Below are 15,048 nucleotides of genomic sequence, written 5' to 3'. Positions count from 1 at the left end.
GCTTTTAATACCTCATCAGCAGATCTCTCTCATGGCATTGCTTGTGGTGAGTTGGAGGATATGCTGTTTCTTCATCCCCTTGGTAGAGTTCGTAGCACCCAAAGGAAAGGCAAAATAACATTACTGAGGTTAAAAATAAACAGGTTTGTTAAGATGCTTCAAGTTAATACCTTCTATTTGTTTATTATAATCACAAAGCATACTGTTCCCCATGATGGAACTCATTACAACACTGGCAACAATGTGAAATGTAAGTTTAAAAAAAAACCTAGATGCCTCTTTAAAATGACAAAGATTTTAAAAAAGGTTCTTTAATTTGCTACGGCACTTTGAGTTAAAACTATATATTTGTATATAAAGTATTTATTAAGGATTCAGCTGGTCACTGAGGAAAACTGACAGGGAAGAGGAGATTTTTTTCCTTTCATTCTCGGGATGTGGACGTCGATAGCAAGGCTGGCATTTATTGCCCATCCCTAGTTGCCCTTGAGACGGTGGTGCTGGGCCTTCTTGAACCAGTGCAGTCCATGTGGTGAAGGCGCTCCTACAATGCTGTTAGGTAGGGAGTTCCAGGCTTCTGATCCAACGACAATGAAGCAATGGTGATATATGTCCCATTTAGGATGATGTGTGTCTTGGGGAACTTGCAAAGTGATGCTGCTCCCATGCACCTGCTGCCCTTGTCCTTCTTGATGGTGGAGGTCGCAAGTTTGGGTTGTGCTGCCACAGAAGCCTTCAGAAATTGCTGCAGTGCATCTTGTAGATAGAACACACTGTAGGCACGGCATGCTGGCGGTGGATGTTTAGGCTAGTTGATGAGGTGCTGATCAAGTGGCCTGCTTTGTCCCGGGGGGGGGGGGGCTGCCAAAAATGGACGACGTTTTTGTTGTAATTGTCAGCTGCATGAAAAGTAACGCATTCGAATGCAATTCTTGGAGAAATTGTTACACTTCTTATTCACAATAATACCATATTTTATCGTTTGAACTAATGTTGACCAATATGATGTGTTTACGGTTGCTGTTTAAGAAAACAAATACCAAGGATTAATTTTGTTTGTTTTTAATCAGAATTGATATTCTACATGAAGTTGCAATATGGCAGAAAAACTTTAAAAGAATAGTAAGTATTTTTTCTTTTACTGTTTGTTTAGAATGCAGTCTGTTCAGGTCACAACTAGGTTCATTCTCAAGTACATACTGATCTAGGAACAGGAGTAGGCCATTTAGCCCCTCGCGCCTCTTCCGCTATTTAATTAGATCATGGCTGATCTGTACCTTAACGCCATTTACTGCCTTTGCTCTACACCCCTTGATACCCTTACCTAAAAAAAAAAAATCTAATCGCTCTCGGTCTTGAAAATTTTAATTGACCCAGTATCCACAGCCTTTGGGGAAAGAGTTCCAGAATTCCACTACTCTGGAGGAAATAGTTTCTCTATTGACCCTATCCCCATCTGTGGTAAACCACTGTTATACCTGTCTGTATGTGTATGTGTATTCCACTAGGTACAGGTCTGGACATGCCTCGGCTGACTCCTCCCACTATTCCAGGTATATAAGTGACTACCTCCCAGTCCCTTAGTATTCTGGACGGGTCGACCACTCGAGACAAGACGTTCATTCTTTAGTTAATAAAAGCCTGGTTGTTACTCGCTTAACCTCAGTCTTTTGAGTAATTGATGGCGCATCAATTTTATTAACTAAATTTTTTATAATGGAGAAGATCCTCACACCAGCATGCCTGGACCTGGACAGTCGGGAAGTGGACGCTTCCACCAAGTTTGCTCACTGGCTCACGTGCTTCGAGACATTCCTGACTGCCTCCACTGCGGTCGTAACGGATGCGGACAAACTGTCTGTCCTGATCTCCAAGGTGAACCACCGAGTGTACTCAGTCATCCGGGACGCGACCTCGTACACAGCCACCCTCCAGCTCCTCAAGACCCAGTACACGCGCCCTGTGAACGAAGTATACGCCAGGCACCTCCTGGGGAGTCGCAAGCAACAACCTGGGGAATCGACTGAGGAATACCTCCAAGCACTGTCCGTGCTTGGCCGGGCCTGTGGGTGTAAGGCGGTAACGCCCGCTAAGTACACGGAGGAACTGATCCGGGATGCCTTCGTAGCGGGCCACAGGTCCAACGACACCCGACAGCGACTGCTGGAGCAGAGTGACCTCACCCTCGACAAAGCCTCCGAAATCGCACTAACGCTGGACGCAGCCTACCGGGGCATGGAAGCCTACTCCTCTGCACCGTGGACGCCGCAGGGAACGACAACCTGGGACACGGTAGGACAGCCCCATAGCACCGTGCCACCCCAGCCACAGCCCAACAACGGCCCAACTACCGCAGCAGTGTCCCAAAGCCAGACAGCAGTATCCCAAGGCCAGAAATGCTACTTCTGTGGCCAGGCCAAACACCCCAGAGCGCGCTGCCCGGCGAAGAATGCGACCTGCTCGGGCTGCGGGAAAAAGGGACACTACGCCAGCGTCTGCAAGGCCAAAGCCACCCCGAACGCCAGCAGCGCCGCGTGTGGGCCGTGCGAGCCGCCATCTTGGGCCCCCAACAGCGCCGCGTGTGGGCCGTGCGGGCCGCCATCTTGGGCCTCCCCAGCCATGTGCGAACCACCGCAGCAGCAGCCATCTTGGACGACTCCAGCCACATGGGAATCATGGACACCGCCATTTTGGACACCAGCCGGGACGCAGCAGACCGCCAACCCCCCCCCCCCCCCCCCCCCATCTGATACCCGCAGCGACACACCGACCCCTACGCTGGCCTCTGTTACGCTGGACCAAACGAGACCGCACCAACTAGCTCGGTCCAAAATGGACGTTAAGGTAAACGGCCATGCAATAAACTGCCTTTTTGACTCCGGGAGCACAGAGAGCTTCATCCACCCCGACACGGTGCGGCGTTGCTCTCTCCCAGTCCTGCCTGCGCACCAGCGGATTTCTATGGCCTCCGAGTCCCAGTCAGCGGACATTTGGCGGCTACTGCGTGGTGACACTAGTAGTAGACGGGACTGTGTTCAATAATTTTAAACTCCTGGTCCTGCCCGACCTCTGCGCTGCCGTCCTACTGGGGTTGGATTTCCAGTGCCACCTCAAAAGCGTTACACTGGCGTACGGTGGCCCCCTCCCCCCACTCACAGTCCGCAGCCAGCAGCCTCCAAATTGCCCGCCGCGCACCAGATGCAACCTCTCCACACTCAGAGTCCCACCCCCCCCCTACTGTTTGCTAACCTCACCCCCGACTGTAAGCCCATCGCCACAAAGAGCAGGCGATACAGTGCCGAGGACAGGGTTTTCATCAAAACCGAAGTGGAGCGGCTCCTGAAGGAGGGGATTATTGAGGGCAGCTCCAGCGCCTGGCGAGCCCAGGTTGTGGTCGTTAAGACCGGCGAGAAACAACGCCTGGTCATCGACTACAGCCAAACAATAAACCGCTACACCCTGCTGGACGCCTACCCACTCCCCCGCATAGCTGACATGGTCAACCAGATCGCGCAGTACCGCGTCTTTTCGACCATTGACCTGAAATCAGCGTACCACCAGCTCCCCATCCGCCCTGAAGACCGCCAGTATACTGCTTTTGAGGCAAACGGCCGCCTCTATCACTTCCTTAGGGTTCCCTTCGCCGTTACCAACGGGGTCTCCGTCTTCCAAAGGGAGATGGACCGGATGGTCGATCAAAACGCGCTGCAGGCCACTTTCCCTTACCTAGACAATGTGACCATCTGCGGCCATGACTTGCAGGACCATGACGCAAACCTCGAGAAATTCCTCCGCACCGCCCAACTCCTGAACCTGACATATAACAAGGAGAAGTGCATATTCCGCACAGACCGCTTCGCCATCCTTGGCTGTGTTGTGGAACACGGGGTCATCGGTCCTGACCCGGACCGGATGCGTCCCCTTATGGAACTCCCACTGCCTAAAAGCTCTGAAGAGGTGCCTAGGGTTTTTTTCCTACTACGCTCAGTGGGTCCCCTACTATGCAGACAAAGCCCGTCCGCTGATCAAAACCACCTCTTTTCCCCTGATGGCAGAGGCCCGCTTGGCCTTCCACCGTATCAAGGAGGACATTGCCAAAGCCACCATGCACGCAGTGGACGAACCCATCCCCTTCCAGGTGGAAAGCGATGCGTCCGACTTCGCTCTGGCCGCCACCCTTAATCAGGCGGGGAGACCTGTGGCATTCTTCTCACGAACCCTCCAGGGCCTGGAGACCAGACACTCCGCGGTCGAGAAGGAGGCCCAGGCTATTGTGGAGGCTGTGCGTCATTGGAGGCACTACCTGGCCGGAAAACGATTTACCCTGCTCACTGACCAGCGTTCAGTTGCTTTTATGTTCAACAACAAGCAGAGGGGCAAAATCAAAAATGACAAGATCTTGAGGTGGAGAATCGAACTTTCCACCTACAATTACGAGATCTTGTACCGGCCTGGGAAGCTCAATGAACCCCCAGATGCCCTATCGCGCGGCACCTGCGCCAGCGCGCAGATCAATAGGCTGAGGGCCCTCCACAGTGACCTCTGCCACCCGGGGGTCACCAGGTTCTTCCACTTCATCAAGGCCCGCAACCTGCCTTACTCCATCGAGGAGGTCAGGACCATGACCAAGAACTGCCAAGTCTGCGCTGAGTGCAAACCGCACTTTTATAGACCAGACAAAGCCCATCTGATAAAAGCCACTCGCCCTTTCGAACGCCTGAGCGTCGATTTCAAAGGGCCTCTCCCCTCCTCCGACCGCAATGTGTACTTCCTCAACATCATTGACGAGTACTCCCGTTTCCCGTTCGCTATCCCCTGCCCGGACATGACCAGTGCCATGGTCATTAAATCTCTGAACAGCCTCTTCACCCTGTTCGGTTTCCCCAGCTATATCCATAGCGACCGGGGCTCATCGTTTATGAGCGACGAACTCCACCAGTACCTGCTCGCTAGGGGTATAGCCACAAGCAGGACCACCAGTTACAACCCCTGGGGGAACGGACAGGTGGAAAGAGAGAATGCAACAGTTTGGAAGGCCGCCCTACTAGCCTTAAAGTCTAGGGGCCTTCCGACCTCCCGCTGGCAGGAGGTGCTCCCCGATGCGCTCCACTCAATTCGGTCACTGCTCTGCACTGCCACCAATGCCACCCCTCACGAGAAAATGTTTGTCTTCCCAAGGAAGTCCACATCGGGGACATTGTTACCGCCATGGCTGACGTCCCCAGGGCCGGTACTACTGAAGACACGTGAGGGCCAATAAAACGGACCCCCTGGTCGAGAGGGTCGACCTCCTCCATGCCAACCCCCAGTACGCTTACATTGCGTACCTGGACGGGCGGGAGGACAGTCTCCATACGAGACCTCGCACCCTCGGGGACCGCTGTAACCCACTACGACACAGTCTCCATACGAGACCTCGCACCCTCGGGGACCGCTATAACCCATTACCACCCCACCCCCCCCCCCCCCCCAGGACCCGATATCCAACCCCAGCAGCCGGCTCGCCTTGGACCGTCACCCACGAGGACTACACTCCAGGGCCCCAGCCTACACGGGACGCGACGCCAGAAGCTCCACCACCCCTGCCGTCGCCACGTCGATCACAGCGGCAGACAAGACCTCCGGAGAGCAATACACGAACTTTTAAATACACTTCACCCCGCCGGACTCATTTTTAAACAAGGGGTGAATGTGGTAAACCACTGTTATACCTGTCTGTATGTGTATGTGTATTCCACTAGGTACAGGTCTGGACATGCCTCGGCTGACTCCTCCCACTATTCCAGGTATATAAGTGACTACCTCCCAGTCCCTTAGTATTCTGGACGGGTCGACCACTCGAGACACGACCTTCATTCTTTAGTTAATAAAAGCCTGGTTGTTACTCGCTTAACCTCAGTCTTTTGAGTAATTGATGGCGCATCACCATCAAAGTGTAATTTTAAACACTTTGATTCTAAAGTCAAGGGAATTCAAGCTAAGTTTAAGCAAACTGTCCTAGTAATTTAACACTAATGTAGATCAGGACTGCAAAAATACTGTAAGAGGAAAACAAATCAGGATTTATTCAGTTTTTTGTTAAATTCGTAGAGCCATGCCAAAGTGAAGACTCGAGCTGAAGTCCGAGGTGGAGGAAGGAAACCATGGCGACAGAAAGGAAGTGGCAGGGCACGCCATGGCAGCATCCGGTCACCAATATGGAGAGGAGGTAATCATCTATTGTCTAAAGCATCCGTAATCGTTTCAGTAATTCTGTTAATTTTAACTTTTTATTCACGCTCACTTTGGAGGAAGATTTCTGCTGTTTATTTATAACAATTGTAAATAAATATGTATAAAGTAAGCACTTATGATTTCACTCTAAATAACAAACAGTGGAATATCCTCATCCCTTCCTCCTCCCTTTTCCTCCAATTGTTCTTCTACACAACAAAACACATTTAATCTGCAGGTGTTTTCTTTGCATTTTGTTTTCACAGATCTCAATTTTTTTGTGTTCCAGAAGCCAGGGCAATATTGCCCCTAGAACATTGCCCTGGCTGACCACATTCCTAATATTCTTTTGCAATAGCTGCATTCCTTTTAGTCTTCTCCAATAACATGCGTCCTTTTAATTGTATAACATGCTTCAACTATCTAATAAATAGAGGAACTGTCATTTTTATTGATTAGGGAAAGCCCAGCTCTGAAACTTCCAATAACACTCTACAATAAAATGGATGGGTTAAAGCAGAATCATAGAACCATAGACTTTTTTAAAGTATAAAAGAGGTGGCATTTGGCTTTTTGCAGAGCAATCCAGAAGAAATCCTATTGCTCTGCTCTCACCTCATTCCCATGTAACTTCTTCTGCTTTAAATGTTTATTCATTCTTCTCTTAAAAAGCTACAATAGTCTTTTTTTAATCTTTGGAAATGTAAGCAATGCTCACAGAAAATATATACATTAAAATTAGTGCTTCTGGTGTAAGGGGATGGGGCTCTGCTCTGCCCAATTGCAGGGGTCTTTAGTGCCTGTTGATGTATTGGGTCTCAGTCTCCTTTATACCCTTGCAGCTTATGTTAGCCTGCAGGTCGGGTGTCACTAAACACCCTCTAAGGAGATAGAGAACAACAGCTTATAGAGGAGGACTAAAATACGGTGGCGACCCGCACAGTTTATACCTAATCTGTGGGGTACTCCTGAGCCCAAGTGCTCCTGGAGTCCTCTCTCTTTTCCCTAGTCTGCTGTTCCCTTGTTTGGCGGGTTCGAAGTGCCCTAATGCCCCTATCTGGTTCTAACTCCAGAATTTGGGTGGAGAACGATGCACTTTAAATAGACACTCGGAGACAAGTAGTCCTTGGAAAAGAACAGGTGACAACCAATTTTATTTGCCAAGGTAAGTTCTGCCACAAACGTAAAAAAACACACACACACATTTATAACTATGAATAAAATATGAGAGAGAACGGACACAACGAGAATGTTTACAGTTTTATCTTTACCAAGTCCAATCCCACCAACCCACTTTCCTACCTAAACCAGACTGACAGTTGCAGGCCCTTGGATTATACTCACAGCCTCCTCCCTTGACAGATGGAATTTTGAGTGCGGTTGTTGGGTTGTTGTTGTTGTTGCTGTCGTCGTCGGAGCTGTCGTCGTCAGAATTCGACCTGTGCCTCGGGGTTCGCCGTACCCCGAACCTCGGAGAGGACCTTGCTGCGTCTGGTCGGGTTTTCTCGAAGTTTGGTTTTGTTGATTGCGCTTTCGGTCGGTTGTCGTTGGTTGGTTTGTGCTTGATGGAAAAGGTTCCCGAAAAGACTGGAGTGAATGCCGTCTTCCACAGCCACTTCGGTCGTTGGTGTCTTCTTGTCGAGGTCCCCGGAACGGGAGTCGGTATACGGTACGGCTTCTTGCGGCGATGTTGCGCCGTCTGGTAGCGGAGTAAACCTTCAGTATACCGATTGAGCCTGGGGCCTGATGGTGGATCTTCTCCTCAGCGCGGTTGGAGTTCTTTAGATGTTAGTTCGCCCCAGCTCGTCCCTCCCGGGCTCGTCTTTTCCCTCAGCGTCTTAACTCACTCTCCTGTTTGTTCTTCTGGTAATAGTTCTCTCAGCGTTGGTCCTTCTTGTGTTCCATATTTATACAGGTAGGTGTGAGGACAGGGGTATTGTTTTGAGTGCACACCGGCTCCTCCAAGTCTGCTGCCCCATTGTGTCAGTCCTGGGACTTGATTAGTTTGGGCCACCTCTTAACTGTAGTGATCCCAAGACTATTGTCCCTAGTCCGAGTTGATTAAGGTGATGATGGCTTGTATTCATAGCCCGATTAGGGGTGAGTCACATATTCAAACCCGGACCGGGTGGTCCCCATTGGCCGGGGGTTTCCTCGCTTCAGGTCTGACTCGGTCCCCTGATTGGCCTTTGAGAATGCACTCTGCTTCGATTGGCCGACATCTATGGCTCGCCTCTGAGCCACAGCCCCCTGTATTCGGATGTCTCAGGCATATCCCAGCCTGCTTGTCGGGACCTCTGCCTTGGCCGAAAATGTTGGTTTTAAACTGTATAGGGCAATCCAATTTTTGGTAAAACGTGGTTGTGGATTTTCGAACCCTACACTGGCAACATGATACAATAAGGCCATTTGCATTTCAACAGACAATGTAAACAATTATTGTAGTATGGAAGAACAATGGGGAAAGGTTTCCACTGTTTGCTATTTATAGTGAAATAATTAGTGCAAGCTAGTTTGGAGAAAGAAAACCCAGCAAAATATGAGCTGGGCAAAGATCTGAACAAAAAAAACATCAAAGAAATTGTTTTGTTTCATAGGTGGTGTTGCCCATGGTCCTCGAGGGCCAACTAGTTATTATTATATGTTGCCCATGAAAGTTCGTGTAATGGGTCTGAAAGTGGCTCTCACTACGAAGTTTGCTCAGGTAAGGACTAGTGAGTGCTCTTTCTAACCCTGATTTCTAAACTTTGCATCTGTTTTATTCCCCTTTATGGTGTCTCCAAACTTAGTCTTTTCTTCAGTTGTAACCACTAGGTGGTGTATCTAGCCCAAGGCAATTTTATTCATAATTACCAGCTGTGCAGCACCTGACAAACCTCTTCTGTGACTGCTAATGTTTCTGGGTTAATCAAAAAGGCAGCAAAATCCAAAGGTAGCTGAACCTAATTACAACTGAGCATTTTTTTTGTAGTAAAGACATAGTGTGAGAAGAGAACAAAACATTCTTCTTGGAAGTACTTCTGTAGTAGTGTGGTCTTGATGGATCTATTTCTTTAAGTTATAAACCAGTGACATTCTGTAATTATGCATAAAGGAAAATGAAGACCATTCCCAATACAAAAATAATCCCTGTCCACATATGAGAGGGTTCGAGTACAGGAACAAGGATGTGTTGCTGCAGTTGTACAGGGCCTTGGTGAGACCACATCTTGAGTATTGTGTGCAGTTTTGGTCGCCTTATCTGAGGAAGGATGTTCTTGCCATGGAGGGAGTGCAGCGAAGCTTCACCAAACTGATACCTGGGATGGCAGGAATGACGTATGAGGAGAGATTGGGTCGATTGGGCTTATACTCGCTGGAGTTTAGAAGAATGAGCGGGGATCTCATTGAAACTTATAAAATTCTAACAGGACTAGACCAACTAGATGTAGGAAGGATGTTCCCGATGGCCGGGGACTCCAGAACCAGGGGTCACAGTCTAAGGGTAAGTGGTAAGCCATTTAGGACAGAGATGAGGAGGAATTACTTCACCGAGAGTGGTGAACCTGTGGAATTCTGTACCACAGAAGGCAGTGGAGGCCAATTCATTAAATATATTTGTTGTGTCCGTGTGTTAATAGAGACACTGAAGACAGGAGTTGGTTTCACAGGTGTTTACTGAACAAAGTCTGGAGGGGAGCTAACTGATACAACACAATATACAGGCTTATATAGCCCGAGTGGCCATTACCGGCATTACAGTACACATGGGGCTTTTAAAGGCACATACACTACAATTCCTCCCCTTTTAGCCAACCAATACATAATATTTTAAGTAATCGTTAATTACATGTTACAAGAAAAATAATCTACACATTGCTGCAGTTAATTAATTATAAGTCAGTCTCTCTGGAGGCTTCCTGACTCGGTCCGGATAACGCCTCGGTGGTGTAGTAGTTTCTGGTGATGTAGTAGGTTCTTTTGGCAAGGCTGATTCGGCTTGAATGCCAGTGTCGGGTTCATCGGGTTCCAGTATCACCGGATCGGAGGTAGATATGGGTATCTCTACTTCATCATTAGGCGTATAGAGTTGTGGTGTAGGTTGTCCCTTTTCGGATGACTCTATGATTTGGTCAGCATGGCGCCTTATTATGCTTTCTCCGATGTCCACGGTATACATCAGCGGTCCTAGTCGTGTGCAGATAGTTCCAGGCTGCCATTTCTCGGTACGGTAGTCCCGGGCCAAAACTTGTTGACCTATCTGGAAGGTTCTAGTTGGCCTTTCATTCATGCCTTGAAATTGCCGGTTCTCCACGTCCCTTCTGATGTTTGGCTTGATCAAATCCAGCCGGCATCTTAGGCTTCTATTGAAGAACATCATGGCGGGAGTTTGGTTTGTAACCATATGTGTTGCATTCCTGTATGCGAACAAGAAGTTATCCACTTTGTGCTGAAGTTTTATGTCTTCATTACCCATGGCCTTTATGGCCTTCTTGAAGGTCTGGACAAACCTTTCAGCCAATCCATTGGTGGCGGGATGGTATGGGGCAGACGTGTAGTGCTTAACCCCATTGTTTTTTAAGAACTTCCTGAATTCTTCGGACACAAATTGCGGTCCATTATCAGAACAGATCTGTTCCGGCAGCCCATTCCTGGCAAATATGGTCCTTAATACTGTGATGGTTTTTTCCGTGGTGGTGGAGGACATCTTTATTACCTCCGGCCACTTGGAGTGTGCATCAACCGCGATTAAGAACATTGAGTCCATAAATGGACCAGCAAAGTCGATATGTACCCTTTGCCAGGGGGATGAGGGCCACTCCCATGGATGTAGAGGGGCTTGTGGTGGAGCGTTTTGGACCTTCTGGCATCCTAGGCAGCTCTTGGTCATTTCTTCGATGTCTCCATCGATACCTGGCCACCATACAAACGCCCTGGCTAGGTTCTTCATTTTCACTCCACCCAGATGCCCCTTGTGAAGCTCCTTTAGCACTTTATCCTGGAGTTTGGGTGGAATCACCACTCTGGATCCACACATCAAGGTTCCTCGGCACACTGACAGCTGTTCTCTTCTTTGCGAGAATGCTGGCAACAGTGGTTCGCCATGTGCTGGCCATCCCTTCACTGTTAAATCGTAGACTCGTGAGAGAGTCGGGTCATTTCTAGTTTCTCTTTCAATGGCAGAATTTGTTACTGGTAGACATTCGACTATGGTAGAGTGGAAAATCTCCACTGGGTCTACGGTAGGCACGATAACCCGTCAGCATTCCCATGCTGTTTTGATCCTTTGTATTCTATGTTGTATTGGTGTGCCCCTAGAAAAAGGGACCACCTCTGTAGCCTTTGCGCTGTCATAATGGGAACACCCTTTTTAGGGTTGAATATGGAAATGAGGGGTTGATGGTCAGTCAACAAGGTAAATTTTTGTCCGTGTAGGTAATGGTTGAATTTCTTCACTCTCCATACCAGGCTGAGTGCTTCCCTGTCGATTCGGGCATAGTTACGCTCAGCTGAGTTCAATGAGCGTGACGCAAAAGCTATCGGCCGTTCCGAGCCATCAGGGAATTTATGCGATAATACTGCTCCTACGCCGTAAGGGGATGCATCGCACACCAGTCTGATTGGCAGTGATGGGTTGTAATGAGCCAAAACTTCTTTGGACGTGATTAAGTCTTTGCATTTATGGAAGGCACGTTTACAGTCTTCGCTCCATTTCCAAATTACTCCTGTTTGTAGCAGTTCATTAAGAGGGTGCAGAAGAGTTGATAAGTTCGGTAAAAATTTATGATAGTAATTTATTAATCCCAGGAACGACCTTAATTGTGAAACATTTTCAGGTGCTGGGGCTTTTATGACCGCTTCAATTTTTTCAGGTGACTTATGCAACCCTTCCTTATTAATTATGTGGCCACAATATGATATTTGATTTTGGAAAAATTCGCACTTGGGGCGATTTGCTCGTGGGCCCCATTCTCTCAGCCTAGTGAGCACCTGCTCCAAATTGGCAAGGTGCTCGTTGTCGTTTTCTCCTGTTACAAGGATGTCGTCTAAGTAGCATTGAGTCCCCGGAATCCCTTGGAGGACTTGCTCCATAGCTCTTTGCCAGATAGCTGGAGCGGATGCTACTCCAAAAACCAGTCGATTGTACTGGTACAGACCTTTGTGTGTATTTATCGTGAGATATTTTTTAGAGGCTTCTTCAACCTCCATCTGTAGCTATGCCTGTGCCAAGTCAATTTTGGTGAAACGTTTCCCTCCGGATAGTGAGGCGAAAATATCTTCTATCCTCGGAAGAGGATACTGTACCGTGTGAAGGACCGGGTTTATAGTCACCTTGAAGTCTCCACAGATGCGAATTTTTCTCTCTTCTTCAGATTTATCATTATTCAATGCTTTCTTCATGACTGGGACGATGGGTGTTGCCCATTCGCTCCAATCTATTTTGGATAATACGCCTGCCTTTTCCAAATTCTCCAGCTCTGCCTCGACTGCTGGACGAATTGCGTATGGCACCGGTCTTGCCTTAAAAAACTTGGGAATTGCTGCATCTTCCACTTTTATTGAGGCGGTGATGCCTTTCAAGGTTCCTAGTTTCTCTTGAAACACTTCTTTGGCGTTGGCCAAGATGTCTTTTAATTGTTCAGGTATGACGTCATCATCGTTTTTTTTCTTACTGGTCACCGTCAGTGCCTGAATGGAGTGCCAGTCTAAACGTATTTTCCTGATCCATTCACGTCCCAACAGCGGTGGACCACCATCGTGTAGAACGTATAAATACAACTTTTGTATTTCCTTGCCATTGTATACAACAGGCACCCTTATTTTTCCTTTGGGGTATACTTTCTGCCCCGTATATGTTTTCAAGATAATGGATGTGTCTTTTAAAGGTATATGCGGAAATAGCCGCTCATAATCCCGTCGATTTATGACGGTCAGAGCTGATCCTGTATCTAGCTCCATTTTAACTAGGGACCCTGCTATCGTGAGGGTAACTCAAATGTTCTGGTAATCATCTTTGGCAATTACATTATGTAATTTGAGACAGCTTAGTCTCTTGTTTTCGGAGTCACTATCGCTCTTCTGGTCTTCGGAGCTACTGTCCGTCATCATTTGTACCTTTCTGTACTTTTCTTTATTGATTTTTTTTTTCCTGTCCGTGGGTTTTTTTTGTCCAGATCGGCATACCCGTGCAATGTGTCCAATCTTTCCGCATTGCCTGCATGCTTTGTCCTTGAACCAGCAGTCCCTCTGGTCATGGGTGGATCTGCCGCAGCGATAACATCTCTCAAAACCCTGTGTCATTTCATGGGTGCCGAAGTCCTGTGTCTTTTGTTGTATCTCTGCAGCTCCTCTTGCGGCTGCTTCGTATGATACAACCATACTGAAAGCCTTGTCCAGTGTTAAATCTTTTTCAGAAAGCAGCCTTTTCTGTGTTCCTTCACTTAGGAGACCGCAGACAAATTTGTCTCGAAGATAATCTGCTAGTCCTGCCCCGAATTGGCAGTGTTTTGATAGCTTTCTTAATTCGGTGAGGTAATCCGCGTTACTTTCATTCTTGTGTTGATTTCTCTTGAAGAATTTGAATTGTTCCGCTATCAGCAGCGGTGTTGGGTTTAAGTGCTCCTGTAGGGTATCAACAATTTCTTTAAAATTCTTGTCCTTTGGTTTGGCTGGAGTGATTCAATTTCGTAACAGCCCGTATGTCTTTGCGCCCATTAGATTTAGCAGTACTGACGCTTTTTTTTCATTTTTTATTCCATTTGCGGTGCAATATACCTCCACTCTTTCCACATATGTGGTCCAATCCTCTATCTCGTTATCAAAAGCATCAGCACGGTGGCATAGTGGTTAGCACTGTTGCCTCACAGCGCCAGGGACCCGGGTTCGAATCCGGCCTCGGGTGTCTGTCTGTGTGGAGTTTGCACATTCTCCCCGTGTTTGCGTGGGTTTCCTCCGGGTGCTCCGGTTTCCTCCCACAGTCCAAAGACGTGCGGGTTAGGTTGATTGGCTATGATAAATTGACCCTTAGTATTAGGGGGATTAAATACGTGGGGTTATGGGGATAGGGTGGGATATGTGTTGGTGTAGGGGTTACGGGGATCAGGTGGGATATGTGTCGGTGCAGGCTCGATGGGCCGAAATGGCCTCTATCTGCACTGTGGGGTTTCTGTGATTTCTGTGAATATTGCCAGACTTAGGCATCCTAGAAAAAAAAGGCGCTTCCCGCGCTTTTCTTTTCTGCAGACAAGATATGGCGTTTCCCGCGGTTTCCATTTTTTATTTATTTATTTACAGTTGGAGACTCGTTCCCGCCGGACTCTCTCTCTAGGTCTGAACGCCGACCTGCTTGCAGTGCCGGCCGTCTCCCGAGTGCTCCCTCCCCGTCTGTTACTGCTTGCCTCCGCCTTCGCTGCTTGGCCTAGCTGCAGAGCCAGCCGCTGGAGCCCCAGCCCGATGCCCAGAAAGGATTATTGCAGTACCTGCCACCAGCTTGGCTAGCTGGTGAAACCACAGCTTTTGCTTTTTCTTTTTCTTGATTTTTCTTCAACTTTGGACGCCAGAGGAATCGATGTCCTTGAGGTGCTGCCGAATTGCAGGTAAGTCCGTTTCCAATTCGTCGCCACTGTTGTGTCCGTGTGTTAATAGAGACACTGAAGACAGGAGTTGGTTTCACAGGTGTTTACTGAACAAAGTCTGGAGGGGAACTAACTGATACAGCACAATATACAGGCTTATATAGCCCGAGTGGCCATTACCGGCATTACAGTACACATGGGGCTCTTAAAGGCACATACACTACAATATTCAAGGAGTTAGATATATTTCTTACGGCTAAAGGGATATGGGAGAAGGCAG

The 15,048-nt window shown here is 48.2% G+C and overlaps 1 protein-coding gene across 1 annotated transcript in view; it reads left to right on the top strand.

Moving 5' to 3' along the window:
* Window positions 1-15,048, top strand: part of mrpl4 (mitochondrial ribosomal protein L4) — a 29,612-nt gene that overhangs the window by 8,103 nt on the left and 6,461 nt on the right. The window contains exons 4-6 of the mRNA XM_085980181.1: window positions 1,071-1,122; window positions 6,091-6,208; window positions 8,811-8,917. Coding sequence (XP_085836307.1) covers window positions 1,071-1,122; window positions 6,091-6,208; window positions 8,811-8,917 — 277 coding nt within the window. The remainder of the gene's footprint in view (window positions 1-1,070; window positions 1,123-6,090; window positions 6,209-8,810; window positions 8,918-15,048) is intronic.

This window comes from Somniosus microcephalus, chromosome 3 (assembly GCF_052327205.1).
Source record: "Somniosus microcephalus isolate GS21.2 chromosome 3, FLI_Smic_1.0, whole genome shotgun sequence".
Taxonomy (NCBI): domain Eukaryota; kingdom Metazoa; phylum Chordata; class Chondrichthyes; order Squaliformes; family Somniosidae; genus Somniosus; species Somniosus microcephalus.
Note: the sequence above shows the minus strand (reverse complement) of the source record. Positions and strands in the feature narration are given on the sequence as shown.